Below are 20621 nucleotides of genomic sequence, written 5' to 3'. Positions count from 1 at the left end.
AATCCTATCGTAATTTCAATATAATATCAAATTAATATTACCATGGATGTGCAAGAGGTTGAGTCCTGTGCTTTTGCCCTGCATGTTAGTAAATAGCCTATAACTCCATTAGATTCTGTTGATGTCGCGCTACTAGTACTGCTAGCTACTGGCCGATAGCCGGTTGTTTGGGAACAGAGACGTTAATACATCCACCACAGCACACAGCCCATGGGAGTATTAGAAGATAATAAAAGTGATGAATTACAGCCAATATATCCATTATTACAGCCACATACAGCTAGCAGGAAGCTGGCAGAACCGGATAAGTCATATGAGCGTGCAGGGCGGTGCAGTCCCGTGGGTCTGAAGCACACTAATTTTAGGACATAATGATTTAAATGAGGGCTATTTAAGTGTTCGTACTGGGAAGTTGATTTACCTAAAAATAAGAAAACGATTCTCTGATTCACAGACGCCTCTTTATACATCCATGGCCACAGACTCATTGCCGTTTACAGTCCAAAATGGTGGCAGCGCTACCGCAGCGCCATCTAGCGGCTGTTGCCAAAAAAGGCACCAGAGTTTTGCCTCTTTGCTTCTATACTCTTTGTCTGCATGGCCGCGAGGATTCATGTGACATCAATTTCATTACCCGCCCATAGTACGCATGCAGCCCTACATGTTGGACTGAACATGTGGACCTTAACACAGACAAACATGTGAGATCATGTCCGGCCATTTATTACCACCATTCACTACTACTGTTGTAGTGATGTTGTCCTGTTCTCAGACCTCAGCGATTACTAAGCTCCCAAGTTGTAATACACCGGACTGATCCTTTAATTGGTTCAGCCGACACTGATTAGCAGTTCCAGCGCTCACTAAATTAGGCATTCATTAAATACATGACTGTGAGGAAGTGTGTTTATTCTTATAGTGGCCTCGAGACCTCAAGAGACGGTCAGTGTATGTTTTCCTAAAGGGCTATAAGCATTAATGGTTTAATCCGAAGCAGATAGATTCATTGCTGCTGCTGCCGAGGATAAGTGCTAAGGAGTGTCTTGGCTCCACTAGCACAGATAGCATCAACGTGCCGCTCTTCCTCATCTTGTGATGTAACAACCAGCTGGCCCAGCCCAGCTCTTGACCAGGTTTGACCCTGTTAGTCGCTAACGACCAGATGAAGACGACTCCACACCCGACTACGCTGTCGTTCTCTATCATACGGTCCCTGTCGCTGCTCCTAAATCACCCTCTCTGGTTTCAAAACTTCTGGCTGGCGTGTGTGTGTGTGTGTGTGTGTGTGTGTTTTGAAGGGTGGGTGTTGTGTTACTGGGCGGCTCAGTGTGACTCCGCGGTCAGAACTCTGACCCACAGCTGGGCTTGATCAAGACCAGGGAGGCCTGACGGGAAAGAAGCACGTAGGAGAGCGTCCCCTCTACGTCTTCTCAGGGAGTCTGAGGCTCAAAATGAATGGTTACATTTTAGGACTTAGTAGTAAAAATCCTTTTTTTAACTATGTGATGACCTTGAGTTCATTCTTGACCTTTTAGACGATCTGTTTTACGAGGCACAGTTAAACTGGTGTTTTAAGATGCTGCCGATCAACAGTGTTGCCCATCTTCTCTGCATCGCTCCTGGTGGTGTCTGTACATATTCCATGAAGTAGATACTTCAGAAGAAGCCATTTGTGGGCATTTACACTTTACAGTAGTTTTCTCTGCATCAAGTCGCTTTTAGGAAAAAAAATAACGAGCTGTCCGCCGGGACATTTTCTTGATTAAATGAAGCATTAAATCAAGGACATTGCTGTTATGTGGTATGCTTCTTAACCATTCGGCTACCAGGACGCCTTGTCTTGCAGCGATTTTTATGTACCACGTGATCAGAGCTGATACTCGGTATGCTCTTAACCATGCGGATCAGGCGGGCAACCTCCAGTTCTGTAAAAGTGAAGCCAATGCTGAAGTGTCCTTAAGCTTGCATTCTTTCTAACAGCCAGCAGGGGGCGACTCCTCTGGTTACAAAAAGAAGTGTGATAGTATAGAAGTCTATGAGAAAATGAGCCTACTTCTCACTTGATTTATTACCTCAGTAAACATTGTAAACATGAGTTTATGGTCTCAATTATGGAGGACGGAACCTGCCAAAAACAAAAATGAATAAATAAGTAAATAAATGACTCGATAAATAAATAAAATGTCATTAAATGTAGCAAAACTAATATAAAAAATAAATGTAGGTAGTAGGAGATAAAATGTGGCACAAATTGATTTTTCTGTTTTAATTTGCTGCTTTATTTATCTATCTTTGTAAAAAAGATTAAATGTAAAATAGATGCATAAAAAAAAGGGAAAATTAAACAGAAGATTAAGTAAATAAGGGAATTTACATAAATAAAGAAGCAAATTAAAACAGAAATATCAATTTATGAATGGCTATATTTATTTTTAATATTATTTTTGCTACATTTAATGATTTATTTATTTATTCATTCATTCATTCATTTATTTTTGATTTTGGCAGGTTTCGTCCTCCATACTCAATCCTCTGTTTCAAGTCTTCTTCAATACAATTCTGTTGTACTTAGCTCCACCCTGTCGTGTCACTTCTTGTTGCAAAAAAGCAATGTGGCGACGGCTGAAAGCCAAAACGGCGACGCCCAAAAACTATTAAAAAATAAATAAATCTATTTAATTACGCTTCAATCAGATATAACTTTTTGTTTTGTTGTGATTTCAGATCCGAGCAGCACTAAAGGGCTATATTTGGTTTATAAAATGCTCTCTCCCTCCATAAGTTTCCCTTTTATGTCCTCTCCCTCTGTTATCATGACTGAGGAACATTCTCCTCAATTTTGTTGAGCTCAGGCCTGGGTTTAATTAAAATTAATTAGGCTATTTGTCTTAATGCAGCATCAGAGGGCCAGCGTGACTCATCTGCCTTTTGGCTGCGGCGGAGTGAGATGGCATTTCCTCTGAAATATCTTCTCAGTAGATGAGACTTTTTCTCTTGATACAGCGTTGCATTGATAACAGAGGTGCAGTCTGTGGCCACGTCTGATCTAATATGAGTCATTGCTCTTCATTTAACAAACATTAGATCAGAGATTTATTGTTCATATTTTATCGCCTCCCTGAAAAACCACAACAACAATGAAATGTCTCCCCGGGGAGTTGAACTTGTACTCTTAGCAGGATCCTGCTGGTGTCCAAGCCCATTCTCACTCTGGTCATGCTCAGTGTGAAGTCAGTGGTGTGTGTAATGCAGTGGTGTATATGTGTGTGTGTGTGTGTGTGTGTGTGTGTGTGTGTGTGCTCCAAGAAAAAAGGCTGAATACTGAACCTAGACTTTGACCCACCCCTCCTCATTCACTTGTCTCCCACCGGGTTTCCATTGCAACAGTGCGACGGCGAAACCGAGCACTGATTGGTTCCTCCAGACCGATGCTGAGGGCGACACCCATTCCCTCATCAACTGGCCCTCGAGGTACACCCAGGCTGGTTGTGTGTCACCCCAACATCCCCCTGCCATGCTCCCCATTCAGCTGGACCCATCAACCTTTATGAGCAGTGCTTCTTATTAAAGTGTAGGTCAGAACAGGACCCCAACTACGTTCTGGTCCTGGACTGATTAGAAGACACAAATGTTTAAGAAGCTCTGCTTTGAGCTCTGTCATCATCCTCATCGCCACAACCTCCTTTGCTTCAGAGCATAACTTCATCTCCCATGCACATGTTGCTGTGTTTAATCCCCGTGTGAAAACAAGTGTTTGAACATATGTTTAACATATCAATGAAGGATACAACATTGGATAGTGACGTTGCAGTATTGCTTTCTTTTCCTGGATTAATACTGACCTGTGTTTACAATTAGCATCTTCCACTCTGCTTTTTGTTCAGTTCTTTTTTTCTATCAACAATCAGGTGAGGTAGGTGTTGTGTCAGGTGTTTTCAGTATCAGTTTCAGTACAGATGCTAAAATGAACTTGTTTCAATTAGAGCTGAAACGCTTATTGTCACTTTGAAATCACAACTTCAAATCTTGCGTCCTACCACATCATGATCGGTACTGCGCATGTCCAACTCTTAGCAGAGATGAGAAGGAAGCGAGATGGCTCACTCCATAGCTACTTCCATAATCAGCTTTGGAGTGGGCAATCCTTACTGTTGAGCCCTGACATAGCAACATTATATTTCCAGTTCTGTATCCCCCAGTGGGAACTGTAGTCCCGAAACTAAGTACATGAAAATCCCAAGAAGATTCGTAGAAGTAAGAAAAAGAATAACAATAGGAGTTAATGTACAGGTACCCAGCCCTAATATCAAACGAGAGAAAGAATCAGCTCTTCAGGTGTACACACGGAGAATCATCTAGGTTAGAATAGGGGTTGGGTGATGTACAGTATCCCTCTTTATGAGGTTAAGAGCCATATGCTGTCTGTTCATGTAGTACTAATGTTAACCAGCCCTTTGTTTCCCTGAAGAATCAGAGTTAGGGAGAGGCTTGCCCGGGAGGAAGGCCGCCAGAGGAGCCCAGAGCTGGGGAATGTTACAGAAGCCCCGGTTTACCGCAGACCCCAAACCCAACCCTCCACACGCTACCACACAGACCCACCAGGCCCCCAGCAGGTTTACTCCCATCCCCAGCATCACCCCCAGGCTCAGCTCACCCGTCCCGCGCCGCCGGGAGGACAAGAAGTCGGCGGTTACCCCAGTTACCTGTCCATGGCCTCTGGTCCCACATCAAGAGGAGGGCAGCAGCAGCAGCAGGAGGAGGAAGAGACTGAGGAGTCTGAGGACGTGAAGACAGAGGGCCTTCTGAGGAGCAGGCAAGCAGTGCTGCCCTCCGAGATCCGCCGCAGGGAGAAGAGCACCGAGGACCCCCGGCGAGGACGGGGGGAAGAGGAGCTAGAGATGTCCAGGGCGCAGAGTCTCAGCCAGGCGAGGGAGGTTGAGCCAGAGGATCCCGCGAGAGGAGGACACAGAAGCAGAGCCAGGTGGGACGAAACGGAGCACACCTCCCGTCCGCAAGCGTCAGAGAGCAGGCCCAGAGAGCGGGAAAACGCCATTTATGTCCACAAAGGGGCGGCCGCCAATGTCCTGCCCAGAGCGGCACAAGGAAGCTCCGCTACAGCTCGGAGCAGGTCGGTGTCGGACGCCGGGGATCCACGAGGGCTCAGTCAGAGGAACCCGCAGCACCACGAGCCCCGAGAGGTCAGGGAGGGGGAGGGCGAAGGAATCGGTAACCGAGAGAGTCACCAGGACAGCCGGGTGTCCGTGGCCCAGCTCAGACACTCCTACATGGAGAGCGCCAACACCACCACCACCACCCCTCCGACCAGCCGGAGGAATGACCTGTAGGTGTCAAAGTAGAGCGTTGCACCGCCACTGCTCACTGGCTGGCTTCTCTAGAACTCACACCGGTGCTTGTTACCTGACATCGGCTGGCTACTGAATGACTAACAAGCGACTGAGGCTGGAGCGAAGTCAACGTCACAGTTTCTAATCTGTAGAAATGGCTTTCATGCATTAATCGCCTAACACTAAAGCTGGGCATACACAATTGCGATTTTAGCCCGTTTCTGGCCCGAATTTTGAGGCGCACGACCCATTTTAGAGTCGGACCGAGTTTCAGCTTCGTTGGGCGTTGTTTGCTGTGCAGTGTACAGGCGGGACTGAGGACCGATTAACCAATCCTGATCTTTTTTTTTTTTAGACGTTTCAGCAGACAGGATGGCACAGATGATCAAGGCAGCACGTTTCTGCCTTATAAGCATTGTGACCCGTACTGACCTCTGCTAGCAAACAAACTTTACCTGCCTTGGAGCTTTCAAACAAATCTTTATTGTCAACAGAACGTTTTGCAGGGGCCGATGGGCCGTGTTCTTTTTTTTCTATTTTACACATACAGTGGGGTCACTCAGGTCGCGGCTGACGGTCGGACCGTTCAGTGTGAGCACATAAATTGTGAGCTTTGGCTTCACATCGCAAGCGATTTACTCGTACAGCAGGAGTAGGAAGTACACAACGACATTGCTAAAATCGTACAGTGTATGCTCAACTTAAGCTTCCTATAATGTACGTTTTATTCTTCGTTGGCTCTGTGACTTTTGTGGTCACAACCTGGGGCCAATGAACGTGTGCACGCTGTAACTGCTAATAAATCTGCATGGTCTTACTCACATAATTGATCTAAAAACCAGAGGTGTGACTGAATATTCAAACCTCTGCTTTTAAAAAGAAAAATCTTCATTTTTGCTACCAGTCCCTCTCTATCTCTCCCTCACCATTGCTGTATTTTCTCTTTCCTTTTTTGGTACTCTATCTGTCGGTCCCTCTCCTCATGGTGGCCCCCTTCTACAGTGAGGTTGAAGGGGACGGGGCCCTCGCAGGCTCTGGGGCCCTCGCAGGCTCCGGGGCCCCATGGAGAGGGGAGAGGGAAAGGGGGCGCAGGCCCCGGCAGTATATCTATCCCGGGGAGAGTAGACAGACCTCAGAGAGGTTTAGGACGCAGCCCATCACTTCCGCTGAGCGCCAGGAGACCGATAGGTATATCTGCCCTGGACTCGAGAATGCATGGCTGAGAGTGAAGAATGCTGGGAAATATCCACATGATCATGCATGGCACAGAAATCATAACATAATGTTGATTTTTTTTTTATTATTATATTTGATGCACAGATTCCAATCATGTTTTGGTGCATTATACCGATTAATCATCAAGTACACGCTGTTATAAATAATTCTATAGTATGTAGTAAGTCAGTAATCAGATTAATACCATGAGCTGGATCATACACACACACACACACACACACTTTCTCCTTGATTTTACCCCTCTAACAACATTAGCAAACTGGGAAGCTTAAAGGCCAAAGGTCCCTCTGATTGGAGCTTGGCAGTGGTCATCACATGTGACCATACCAAGGGAGCATGAATTGGTCTTTGTTGGTAATCACTCCCCGAGACCATGGAACCAAACAGACTTCTGTAATACCGTCTTAATTCTCCAGCTTAGTCTGCTTTACCAGACTGAGTTTCCCCTTTTTTTTCATTTCTTCACCTAACACTCGCCGTCACTTGCATTTCCAGCAGTAACCAGAAACTTTTCATCTCCTCTCCTCCTCTGTGACTAGCTTTTTTTCTCCTGTCTCTAACCACTCACCACCCTTTTCATATTACTGACTTATGCATTGCTGCGTGGATACCACTACTAGCTTTTGCTAATTGTTTTTTTTTTCTAATTTGTGCACTTTTGAAGGTCCTGCGTGAGTTCCAATCTCCCTTCCACTGAAGGTAAGTCTTTTTTCTTTTAAGATTTGAAGGTTTTAGAGTAGAACTTTCACCACTGTAACACATAATGGACATATAATGCACCAGTTTTGTCATAAAAAAGGTTAGAACATACGCATATTTGTCGATGAACATTCAGGTTTTATTGCTCTCAACGTATTTCTATAAACATGTGTAACGTAAAAGCTCATGAACTACTGTAGCCTCAAGTGTTGGAGAGATAATTGATTAAGCATGGCTAGCTTTAGTGGAATTATCAACATGGCTGTATGTGTTTGACCAATGAGATTACTTGGCCGGGACTTCCAGTTGCATAATGTCCGATGGCCCATTTACTGCAGTAGAAGTAAGTTTTGTTCACAGCTTATGCATCAAATGGGGACTATGTTTTTAGTTTCATGGTGTAATTTTTGACTTATGACGTGATGCTACCAACAGCAAACATTCACACTATATTTAGGTTCTTTAAAGGGTTAGAATTAGAGGTGCAACGGTTTGGTTTGTAGTGCAGTTACTGGATTTCAGTCTGGTTTCTTTTTGCACATGAGGGAGAAGAAAAACATAACCATTTCTAGCGTGTTTGAACTCCAAAATATATAATTAGATTGACTGGTAGTAATGAATGATGTTTCTATATTATATGAAACCATGACACAGATTTTGAGGGGAATAATGAGGGATGAGGGAAATTCCAACAGTCTTTTGTCTTTGGATGGGCTGTGTTGTTGAGATCACGTTGAAGTTAAAAAAACATCTAATTAAGTTTGAGTTGCTTTCCATTCCTGTTAAATTGGCTCTGAATCATATTTATAGGGTTTCCGTGTGGGACGGGTTATCTGTCATACTTAAAGGGTAACTTCTGTATTTTTCAACCTGGACCTTATTCTCCCATATTTTTGTGTCTAAGGGACTAATAGGGACAACAATTTCTGAAATTGGACCAGTAATTGAGGGAGAGCGCTGTAGACGGCAGCTGCTCACAGGCTGTAATATGGTGCTATTGGGGCAAGCTGGCAGCGTCATTTCCGTCCACTAAAAGTGCTTGTTTTGGCCATGACAGGCTCGGATTAGTTAGATCGTATAAGTGTCTTGATATTATGGTGAAGAGTCTCGGTCAAGGAGAAGTCTCGTTCTGAAATCTGGCGAGGTGAAGTTGCTGCCAGAAGACAACGGTGGAATAGTGGAAAACAACCATGTTGGAGTTTGTTGTGTTGGAGTACAGAAAACGTAGCTTTTTCAATGATAGATTTTCAATGTCATGGCTGAATATTTAGATGATTGCCACAATGTGGATGAAGTCTTTGAATCTCAGACACTTAGAATAACAATCTGAACCTGTCAGTGGTAAAAACAAGAACTTTTAGTGGACGTTACATTGAAGCTGCTCACTTGCCCCTCGCATCTAAAGTGTTCTCCCTCGATACTGGACCAATTTCAAAAACTGTTGTCCCCATTAGTCAATTAGACACAAAAACATGGGGAAACAGGGGTTTCTAGGTTCAGGTTAAAAAATACCAAAGTTACCCTTTATCTTTACTAGGCAATATCTAGTCCACGTATACAGTTGCCAATGAAAACAACATGATTGTATCTGGAGCTTCACAGTTGCTGCCAGCCACAAATGAATAGAATGTGACTTTTCCAGTGACTTTATGTCAAAGCTTCAAGAATATAACATGAGCGTGAAGTCCAAATGGCTCAAATCTCCCTTTTTGAACAGGAAAGCTCAACATTTGGAAGTGGAGTTTATAGAGTCATTACTGGTGCTCACGGTAGCATAACAGCACAGCAGCAGCTCCGCGGAGGGCAGAAGCAGCTCATCTGCTTCTTATAAGCGCACACTCAGCTGGGATGCTTTTTTATCCTGAGGAGAATTAGAGGGAGCGGAGCGGAGCTCAGCACAGCGGCGTCAGTCAGAGGGAATAGCTGTTTGGTGATGTCATGTCATATGTCCTGCAGAGAGAGTGTGTTTGTGTGTGTGTGTGCATGTGCAGCCATGCCTCTCACACCTGTCTAGCTCTGCATAGTCTCCTCAATGACACCAGTCACAGGTTCTGTGGTTTATCTCAGCTGTTGCTGAGTAGTGGTGAAGGTACTATCCACAGTTTGTGATGTCATTATGTCCTCTGCCTCTCTCTCTCTGTAGCTGATGAAGAGACGCTAGATGAACGGGCCAAGCTGAGCGTAGCAGCCAAGCGCTCTCTCTTCAGGGTGAGCTTCAATCAACTGTCGTCTGTTTGTCCTCTCATTTCTACAGACACCAAGCACGGAGACATGTGCTACTGATCATGGACACAAACATTGACACTATATTTCCTGCCCTCATTACTGTGAGGATTTAGAGATGAAAACTTGGAAATACTCATGATTTGGTTTCAGCGCAGACATTCCACTGGAACAAGCTGTTGTGCTAATTCGATCTACTTCAGTAGCCAATTGAGTCATCAAACCCACTGTCACTTTCAATGCAAACACTCCCTTGTCAGAGTGTGTGAAGCCCAGGTTTCAACAGTCTTTCACTTCAAAACTCTCAACAACCAGGCTCTGCTCCCAGATTATCCTACCAGAGTTAAGGTGAGGTGAAATATTCCATTGATTTAAAATTATTTTTCCATGTTTCCTCCAACATTTCCATCCAGGAGCTGGAGAAGAGCATTGATGGAGGAGCTCCTAAACCACGCTCCAGGAACGCAGCTGTGGACCGGAGACTGAGACGGACACAAGACCGATCCAGAACTCAGCCCGTCACCACTGAGGAAGTAGTCATCGCCGCCACGTAAGTCTTACTGTGTTTAATGCTAAATTAAAGGAGTAGTTTGACATTTTTTTTTAGTTGGATGAGAAGATCAGTACCGCTTTCAGACGTGAGAGTGGTATCAATCTTCTCTTCTGACTCTCAGGAGGAAAGCAAATGAGAGTATGGCAAACTATTCCTTTAAATGAAGCACACCTTATGTGCTTTAAAGCAGTGGTTCCCAAGCTGGGGTCCGGGCCCCCCTTAGGGGGGCGCCAAAGATCACAGGGGGTGCGCCATTATTTGTCTGCTCTGAGGTTGTCAAAATTTGATTTGCACATGTGTAAATCATAATAACACACTTACTGGATAATTAATAATAATAACAATATAACAATAACAAAAACATTTTTTGGCTTGAGCACGGTTATAGTAAATTAATAAAGTAAAAAAAAACAATCACTTTATGTATCTGCATTCGTTTGGCGAATCCGTCATGACGTCATCACTTTATTTATGTTGACGACACTGAGGGGTGGTCTTAGATACAACTGTGGGGGTGGGGGGATTCAAGGAAAATAGGCTTTAAAGAGTCAGTTAAAAAAAGCAGCGGAGGTCAACAGGATTTATTTTGTGGTGCTCACAGCATTGAAAATATCTGAAGCAACATCTATTTCTTTAATTACGTTCTCATTGCTCTGGATTTAGTTTTGGAACTAAATATTCGGTTTCTTCAAAGATTTAAATTCAATTAATTACTTTAATTAAATATAATGTAATTCCCAGTTTGGCTGTGGTCAAAAGAGGGGGACAAAAAATATAATAATTTGTAATAATAAAACAACAGTAGGCTAAATATGTGAAAAAAACAACATTTTTTTTCCAAATATTCTTTTATTGCTGAGATCCAGGTTGCTTGACAGTCAGCTACAGTTCACTCACAACTGAAAACAACAGCATGACTGCTATTATTAACTCTGAATGAATCACATTAAATGTACATTATGGGGCAAGCTACTCCTCCCAAAACACATGTAGGCTTATAAGTCATTTTCAATTTGGATCTGTTTTTTAAAAAATGTTTTTTTTTCTTTCTTAAGATATGTCCCCTTACATTGCCAATAGAAAGAAAAGAGGTAGAATCATATTTTGAGTGGAGTATCCCTTTTTAATTTTGTAATATCGTGAAATAATGCCGTCACCGCAAAAAACAAAAGAAATACCTTGATATACATTTTTGTTCGTATCGCTATAAAACCCAAACTATCAATCAGCATGGCTAGACTTTAGTCGGGGTAAGTGAGACGAGATGTTTTTTGTAATATATTTTGTAAAGGGAACCTACCCTTTAGATATTTGAAATTTCAACAAGCTTTATGATGCAGCAGCATTTTCTGTTTTTGTCACCTTGATAGCTTAACTATCACATTTACTGTTCTGATTGAAAATTGTGGAACAAATGTGAAATTCTACATGAATTCTGAAATTAAATTTGTGTTTTAAGCCTCCAGCCATCTTTCTGAACACCTGTCTGAACCTCACCATTGTTTATACTCCTCTCCCTTAGCTTGATTTTTTTTTTCTTAATTACCTGGAAGTTCATTCCCTGCTCTTTCCTCTGTCACCTCTCTGTCTGTATATGTGTGTGTGTGACTCTGTCCCTGTCCTTCGCCGCTGTAGCGTGCCCACTCACGTGCCACACACGGTGACTGTTCACACTGCTGCAGCACGCGTCCCTAGCCCCACCCTAGTTCGCAGCACTATCCCGCCATACAGGTACATGGCACGGATACGAATGCTCACGCCAACCTTTTACAGCGTGTGACTAACATGGTTGATCTTTACTGAATGCTGCTCATACACCACGACTTACAGCAGAGTGGTATTCACCTCACAGGATGTGGATGGATGGAAGAGTCCTAATACACAAGGTTGTTTGAGTTCTGGTGCCCTCCTGTGTGATTGGAGGAAACTACATGATGAGGATTATACTTAATATCATAGTTTTGTTTGTTGTGGCCATGACTTACTCTGCGTGTGTAACAACAAGCTCTATGTTATACCTCTTTGGTGCACACAGCTCCTGCCTGCCATGTAGCATGCCACTAGCCAGCTTGCATGAGCTCCTTCTATGCTTACCAGAAGTCTCCCTTTTTTCCTACCTTCTTTGTCTCTCGGGTGTCATTCCTGCCCCTCCAGACTGCGGGCGTCCTCGCAGCAGAGCGCAGCCGCTCGGGAGCAGGCGCGGGAGGCCCGGCAGTTGCAGGATACACAGGAGGTCCAGCGCTCTAAGCCGGTGTCCACAGTGGAAGGAAAAGATCCGAACCAGAGTCAGAGTCAGAGCCAGGACGAGCCTGACCTCAGCACCCTCAGCCTGGCGGAAAAGATGGCGCTGTTCAACAGGCTGGCTCAGCCCCCCATCAGGGTCACCCGCACCAGAGCGGACACCCGGCAGCGCAGGGCCAACGCTCGCTACCAGACACAACCCATCACGCTGGGCGATATGGAGCAGGTAGGAGAGCAGCAGGATCAGTTTGTTCTGTAGAATAACTGTCTTTTCTGCCGATATATCACTGGAAATCTGCATTTAAACTACGTATTCATGCTTCTTGCTCCATATTTTTGGTTATAAAGTGTCATGAATATGTTGTACACACTTCAAAATATATTGTTTTAAAGGAATAGTTCCAGTTTGTTTAATCCGTACTAGGGCTGTCAAAGTTAACACAATAATATTACGTTTTTTAATGCCACTAATTTCTTTAACGCATTAACACAACTCTTTAGGTTGTTGTGGGATAGAGTGAAGATACTGGCATTGTATGAAACTAGAAAAACCTAATTAATCAATCGGTACCAACCATGTCATACTAGCTTGTCACGAAGGGGGTTAAATAACGCTCCAAACTTGTGCTAAATTTTGGCGAGGAAAAACTGTCATGGACATTTTCAAAGGGGTCCCTTGACCTCTGACCTCAAGATATGTGAATGAAAATGGGTTCTATGGGTACCCACGAGTCTCCCCTTTACAGACATGCCCACTTTATGATAATCACATGCAGTTTCGTGGCAAGTCATAGTCAAGTCAGCACACTGACACACTGACAGCTGTTGTTGCCTGTTGCGCTGCAGTTTGCCATGTTATGATTTGAGCATATTTTTAATGCTAAATGCAGTACCTGTGAGGGTTTCTGGACAATATCTGTCATTATTTTGTGTTGTTAATTGATTTCCAATAATAAATATATACATATTTGCATAAAGCAGCATATTTGCCCACTCCCATGTTGATAAGAGTATTAAATACTTGACAAATCTCACCTTAAGGTACATTTTGAACAGATAAAAAATTTGATTAATTTGCGATTAATCACTATTAAGTATTTTAATCGATTGACAGCCCTACTTTCAACACATGATGACCATGTTTTTTCCACTATAAAGTGTCATTTTTATGTTGTACACACACAATATATTGTTTTAAAGGAATAGCTTGACATTCCTGTTTGTTTTAATCCACAAACCGGAATGTAAAAACAACTCTTTTGTAGTTGTATGGAAGTGACGTGCTGGAGCTACTGTATACTGTATTTTGGCCCAATGTCAGGCAACCAGCAGAGAACTTGTTAATGTGTTAATAAGTGAGCCTTAGAGGTGCTGGAGAGAGTGGTATCATCTCATCTAACTCTCAATAAGAGAGTGAATAAACGTATTCCCCAAGGTGTCGACCATTTGAAAGAGATACTGGTACAAAAATGTTCATGTGAATTTTATTTATATAGATCAAAGATCACATATTTTTTGGGGATAAGGTGACACGGAGTGTCAACAAGTGTAGTATACAGTATATCAAAATTAGGGATGCACTGATATCGGATCGGATATCGGGTCGATACCGACTCAAATAGCTGATAATGAGGCTGATCTATTCAATTCAATTATATGTTTATATACTATATACATTATATTCTATAATATATATATATATATATATATTATTTAAGACTTTTGACCAATTTGTTGCTGCATTAAAACAATTTACACTTGGAACTATAATTCCTGTTAAATTTGAAGATTTTTTTTTGCAAAGTTGTTGGCGTACGAGTTATTATTTTAATAATAAAAAACAATTCAATAAATTTATGTTATTTTATCTATGTATTTATTTGTTACATTCACATAATATTCACATAAAAAGAATGATCCCAGTCACTTCCACACAGTGAGGCATACAGCTTATTAATTAATTAAACACTGGAATTGGACAGACACTCGGTATCGGCCGATATCCAAAGCTTCAGGTATCGCTATCGGTGTCAAGACTGAAAAAGTCAGATCGGTGCATCCCTAATAAAAACAGAAGAATCCACAAACCGAGCATTGCAGCGTGTGCGTGTTTTCTGCTCCAGGAGCCTTCAGACATAGACGTCAGGGATGAACAGGAGCTGTGTGACAGCCCAGTAGAGCTCCTACAAGTAAGGTTCCCTCTGAACGATCGCCGCGCATTTGCCTGACACAGTGGAGGCTGAGACACGGCTTCTCAGAAATGACCAAACCTTTCTGTGAACACGTGCCATCCCGTATCCATGTTATTGTTGTTGTGTGATTTCATTATGAATGTTCAGCTCATTGCCCGGCTTCTGATTAAGTTCTGACTCATCATCCTGCTGTGTCAATGACGAGGCTGTGTGATGTGTGAGTGGATGGATGATGATGCCAGGGCCATATTTCAGCACAGAGATGATGCTGTGGTGGAGGAGAACAGAAGCTCTGTGACTCTCGTTCACCACCACATGCTCTGAAAACAGCTGCTCATCATAACGTTTTTTAAAGGACCCTATTTTTGCAAGATTTTTCCGTGGTTTCCATGGATGTTTACTGCTGCTTGTCATTTATTACTCAGCAAACATGTCAGGTTGGTTCACTAACTGAAGTTCTGGATTTGGAAAGTGTGTCTTCGGCTTCAGCTGGATGCATTCTTCGTAGTAGGGGGGTGGGAGGATTGCTGGCATGGCTTTGTGATGTGGGTTGCAATTGACCGGCGAGATAGGCCGCTGCCCTTTGATGCGCAGGAAGTGCAGTGAGTCAGGCGGGCGCTGATTAGTCAGCGTGGTTCTCTTCATTTGTGTATGTGTGTGCAGTTTGCCCGACATGTTTCTGAGCCTATGTGGCAAACAGACCCACTTTTCTTCTTTCTCCGTCCCCGTTTCACAGCTTCACAACGGAACAGGCTCTCGGTCGGGACAGCCCCCCACTTCATCGTCCTCCTCTGCTCTGAGAGAAGGCACCGTCTCCTCCGACCACGCCGGAGACATCCACATACCCAGAGCAGCAGCAGCAGCAGCAGCAGCAGCCCGGGTGGAACCCCTTCTTCCTCCCCCCAGCTCTGACAGGTCTCTGCCCCCCCATCACCACCACCCAGACGGCCCCCCCTGGAGATCCCAGGACTCGGCAGACCACCAGAGGTACCAGATCTCAGACGGTCAAGCTGATCTGGGAGGAGGGAAGAGGAAGCTGCCCTCTCCGGAGAGAGCAGCCAGGCAGGCCGTTCTGCCACAGCCCCACAGTGGAAGAGAGAGGAGGGACAAGGAGGAGGAGGTGGAGGAGTGGCTGGCCAAAGGGTGGGGAGAGCGAGCCGGGCAGAGCTCGGAGAGCCACATGCTCCAGGAGAGGCAGGAGGCGTATCAGAGGGAGGAAACACACTACCAGGACAGTCAGAGGAGCAGGGCCTTCAGTGGAGGTAAGAACACCTTTTTTTACCCACATTTTTCTGGTTACAACAAAGGAAAGGTTTTTACAGAGGGGTTTGTTCGTGTAATCATTCATAGCCTGATTTATTTAAAATGATATTCCTAAAAACATGGTGAAAAGGATTTTTTTTATGGCTGTTGACAGTATTTGCTGATTTATGGAGCGATAAAAAGAGATATGTAAAATTCCCTCTGTAAAAACCTTTGATTCTAATATGTCAACCAAATGAAACAGGAATTTTGAACCTGGTTTTATCCAGTTTCAGATTTATGTTCTGGAAATGTATGAAAATTAGTGAATATTTAATAAGATAATACCTAATTTGCATATTTAAACATGAATTTTTTAGAAAAACTTGTAATACAAAAACCTAGAATGGCACTCGTGAGAGCGCAGACCTCCGCCAAGGTGCGTGACTTTAAAAACAGATCACAGCTGGCGGTACCTAGAGGTGGTCGGCTTGTTATTAACACGGTGTGTTTCCGTGTCGCGTATCGGCGGATGTCTCTCTCATTCAGCAGCCTTGTTGTGTCTGTATAACGTTACACTACGTTGTCTGTCATCTACCGCTTTTTTCTTCCTCACCGCGGACGGCCAGCAGCTCCCGCACACACATCCACACACGTATGTCTAGTAGTTTTTCCAGTGTACAAATGTAGGTTGTGACTAATTTAGTGGTAAATAAGTGGCTGTTGGATATTCGATTTGGCAGTAGGCAGTATATTTTTGGCATCATTGGGCAACAATTCCATAGTAACCTTTCAGCATATTGTAATTCAAGTGTTCTGAGAGAAAACTAGACTTCTCTGTTTTCAGGCTTTAAAAAAATCTAGCCCAGGACAGAAAACTTTGGCCAATCACAGGTCATTTCAGAGAGAGAGCGTTCCGGCTGGTGGGCGGCGCTTAGTATTCCCTCAACTGATCTCAACATGGCTGCCGGGTCACAAACTTTCTCATTTTACAACTACAACATTTGAGGAGAGAAACAGGCATTACAGTAACAGAATATTGATTCATATTTGATCAGCGCTGCCTAGTTTGACCGTTTCATTGGAGTTGGTGAGTGATTGACAGCTGCTCAGAGACGGCAGACTCCAGATCAGCTCTGATTGGTTGTTTTCCTCCGGTCTGTGAAATCTTGTAGATGGCATTAGGAGCACCGGAGGACACAGAGGAACATGATTTTTTTCAGATTACCTGTCTCATGCACTACTGTCAGGATATAGTGACCGTTTTATAAAAATAACTTTTTTCTAATCATATTTGCTCCAATCTACCCACTGCTGCTTTAATACAACTGTCAATTTAAAAAAAAAAAAAAACTAAGATGGCAAACACGATGAACACAATACCTGCTAATCATCAGCATTGTCATAATATTATCATATTTAGCATTTAGTATTTAAATATCAGGTTTTACATTATAAAGGGAGCAATGTTATATTTAGTAAGTGGTTGTGGTTTTTTAAAAAACAAAATTTAAGAAATGAAAATTATGCTGAAGTGGATTTTAAATATTTAAAGAGCAAACTGTGAGACTAAATAAACACCGGCGTCAATTTCAGTCCACAGTCGACAACAACCTCTTTCTCATTCAACCACATTTCCTGCGTCTGTGTTACATTCAGATTGTGGTTTTCAGGCTTCCTCTGTGTCTGAGCAGCGGTAACTCAGAGCCAAACACTTTGATTTTGTCTGTATCGGTGTGCAACTTGTCAGAAAGAGAGACACAGAAATCAGACAGAGCGGTGTGGACACACGGACAAAAACCAGGCAGTAGTTCCTCGACAAGCGGGCCTCGGCGTGGGGTTATTGATCACAGCTGTGGCGGGGAGGGTTAAAGCTGTGAAAAGTGTCTGCGCTGCTTCTCACAGACGGATGAGATGACAGCCTCTTGGTGAGCATGAAAGATGTTTCTCTCCCACGCTGGTTTGTGCTGCTGAGTTTGCACTGTGAGAGCCCTGACTGCAAAACCCTGTAGTCATGGAACTTTTGGATTATTGTGATATTTAGGGCATTTTTCTATTAGTTACGATCGATCCTTACCGTGCTCGGTGCCTGTACCCGAGTACACTTGTGTCATCACCCACGTGTATTTGTTTATGTTGAGATCAGCTGTTATTAGTGGCGGAGCATGGCAAAACACTTCATTCAAACTTGATGGAAACAAAATAAAACTCACCAAAACTGTCTATGTTAGTCTTTCAGACAATCACCAACTCTGGTTTGGTCGAAATAAACTCTTATTTCCCAGAGTTCGATGTGAAAATATGCCGGGTTTCCCCCCCCGCTGTCTCTCTCTTTCTCTGCCTGCTGAGTGTCTCTCATTCTTCGGAGGCAGATCATTAAATTAGCCAAATAAAATAACAAACAAACATCGTCTACTATTGTTTATATATTAAGGAATTTCCTTTGTATCCAATGCAGAATATCAGGGTCATTGATACATTTGCAGAATGCATTTTAAATCCAGTTTCACACCATTTTTTTCTTCACATAAGCCCCTTCCTAAGCAGAAAATAAATCTAACCCTCCATGGGAAGCATGTTAACATGTGCGTAGTTGCTGTCAAGTTATTGATTTCACTCCCCTCCGTTGTGCTCACAGAGCTGCCACCGGAGTCCACCGTGGTAACATCCAGAGCAGCATCCGGTTCGCCTGGCAGTGCGGACGCACACGCAGACAGCCTGGTTCACCCCGAGGAGGGAGAGGAGCTGAGCGACGCGATGATGGCCAGACACATGTCCATCAGAGACAGGTGAGCGCTGTGGTCTGCTGGGATTGATTTAAAGCTGAAGAGTGTGATGAGTTGTTTTTTTCTTCTTTTCGTTCATCCAGAATGTTGTTTGTATGACCGAGTAAACCTCTCATTTAATCTGTCATTTGAATCAGTCAGTCAGTAAATAAAGCCAACGAGGCTGAAGAAGAGAAGATTCCCTGTCATTGTCTGTTTGAAATGTGGGTTAAATGGAGACGGAACATGAGATCATGAGGATGAGACGGAGCAATTTAGTGGTTTGTTAGAGTTTTTTGCTGCTGTGCTGCTGGGCTCCCCAGGATAAGGAGTTGAGTATTCTGGATATGGAAAGGACAGAATGGACAATCTACATTCATGCTGATGCTCTTGAATGCTACTAATCTTAACGCATGGATCTTATTAAATGAGATAAATAGATGTCTTTACAATGAGACGTTTGCGGGTTATCCTGGCACGCTGCTCATTTCAGCAGCTTTACTGCTGAAATTACTCAAACAGGAGAAAAAGGTGCATTTGACTATTTTTAGCTGTAGATTTATACACATTTGGAGTATGTGAGATGAGTCAAAATAAACTACAGTGTGTACAGTATGTGCATTATACGGTAATGATGGAACATGTCCATCAGTGATACGGTGCAGCTCATTGATGTGTTTTTGGTAGGGCTGTCAAAGTTAACTTGTTTTAATGCCACTAATTTCTAAAATGTATTAACACAATTGATTGTTCAGAGCTTGTAACAGGCTCAGTTTTAAAGTTAGAGTGAAGATACTGGTATCATATGAAACTATAAAACCTGAGGAATCCATTGGTACCATGTTATACCAGCCTGTCGCAAAGGAGGCTAAATAACGCTAAAAATTACGCTACATTTTGGCGAGGAAAAACTGGAATGGCCATTTTCAAAGGGGTCTTTTGACCTCAGACCTCAAGATAAGTGAATGAAAATGGGTTCTATGGGTACCAACGAGTCTCCCCTTTACAGACATGCCCACTTTATGATAATCACATGTAGTTTGGGGCAAGTCATAGTCAAGTCAGCACACTGACACACTGACAGCTGTTGTTGCCTGTTGGGCTGCAGTTTGCCATGTTATGATTTGAGTATATTTTTTTATGCTAAATGCAGTACCTGTGAGGGTTTCTGGACAATATGTGTCATTGTTTTGTGTTGTTAATTGATTTCCAATAATAAATATATACATACATTTGGAAAAAGCAGCATATTTGTCCACTCCCATGTTAATAAGAGTATTAAATACTTGACAAATCATTTTGAACAGCTCTACTTTTAACTGAAGGTCATCATTGGATTCCTCGACAACTGGAACCATTACATAAGTCCAGTTATGTCACATTGTGTTAACATCGTCTGCTGGTTTGACTGGTCAACACACTCCCAATTGATTGGTGACATAATAGAAGTACATGTGAACTGGTGATACAGGGTGTGTGTGTGTGTGTGGCCTGTTCCAGTGTGCTCACCCTGTCAGGACGTCTTTGAGTCTCTGCCGTTATAAAAGGGATTTCACTGGAGGCAGGATCTGTATCCCAGATACAGCTGGGCCACATCTATTCAGTGTTAACTTTCATCCTGTGTTGTGGCGTTGTCGTGGAGTCCCCCCCCGGGGCAGAACAGGACGTCCCCTCACTGGGTCACAGAAGGGTGCTTGTTAGAGGGGGCACAGAGGGGACTGCCAGCACCCTGACCCCTCCATCATGGGTCTCGTCTGCTCCCTACTCACAAATGAGAGCTCAATAATCGAACCTCTGTTTTTGTCACACCAGTTTGTGATCTTCTAATCTCCCATGTGCTTCATATGTAATCCCACTTTTCCACAACTAATTTAAAAGAGTACATGTTAAAATTTTAAGTTGTCACTTCCCCACATTTGGCCTAGATTTAGCTAAAATAAATTGCTTTGTTTAAACCCGTCAAATACTCAGCCAGCTCCCATTACGCTGACTGACATTTCGAAGTGATCTTTATGTGCGATTGTATTTAAGCTGTCTCCAGTCTGTTTATCCAGAACGTGAAACAGTATTTCTAACTGTGGCTGCTAAATGGCAGGCTGTCTGCCTCTGCTTAGTGTCTGCTGTC

The 20621-nt window shown here is 43.3% G+C and overlaps 1 protein-coding gene across 24 annotated transcripts in view; it reads left to right on the top strand.

The window, feature by feature from the left end:
• Positions 1–20621, top strand: part of svila (supervillin a) — a 100862-nt gene that overhangs the window by 53436 nt on the left and 26805 nt on the right. For 16 of the 24 annotated variants that reach the window (XM_037756907.1, XM_037756906.1, XM_037756892.1 and 13 more), the window contains 11 exons: positions 3388–3471; positions 4469–5341; positions 6348–6533; positions 7246–7280; positions 9424–9488; positions 9917–10053; positions 11692–11787; positions 12211–12523; positions 14421–14486; positions 15226–15751; positions 18370–18520. In XM_037756907.1, coding sequence (XP_037612835.1) covers positions 3388–3471; positions 4469–5341; positions 6348–6533; positions 7246–7280; positions 9424–9488; positions 9917–10053; positions 11692–11787; positions 12211–12523; positions 14421–14486; positions 15226–15751; positions 18370–18520 — 2532 coding nt within the window. The remainder of the gene's footprint in view (positions 1–3387; positions 3472–4468; positions 5342–6347; positions 6534–7245; positions 7281–9423; positions 9489–9916; positions 10054–11691; positions 11788–12210; positions 12524–14420; positions 14487–15225; positions 15752–18369; positions 18521–20621) is intronic. The other 8 variants (XM_037756910.1, XM_037756900.1, XM_037756911.1 and 5 more) reach the window with 6 other exon arrangements.

Source organism: Sebastes umbrosus, chromosome 21 (genome assembly GCF_015220745.1).
Source record: "Sebastes umbrosus isolate fSebUmb1 chromosome 21, fSebUmb1.pri, whole genome shotgun sequence".
Classification (NCBI taxonomy): Eukaryota; Metazoa; Chordata; class Actinopteri; order Perciformes; family Sebastidae; genus Sebastes; species Sebastes umbrosus.
This window is presented reverse-complemented; position numbering and strand designations above follow the sequence as displayed.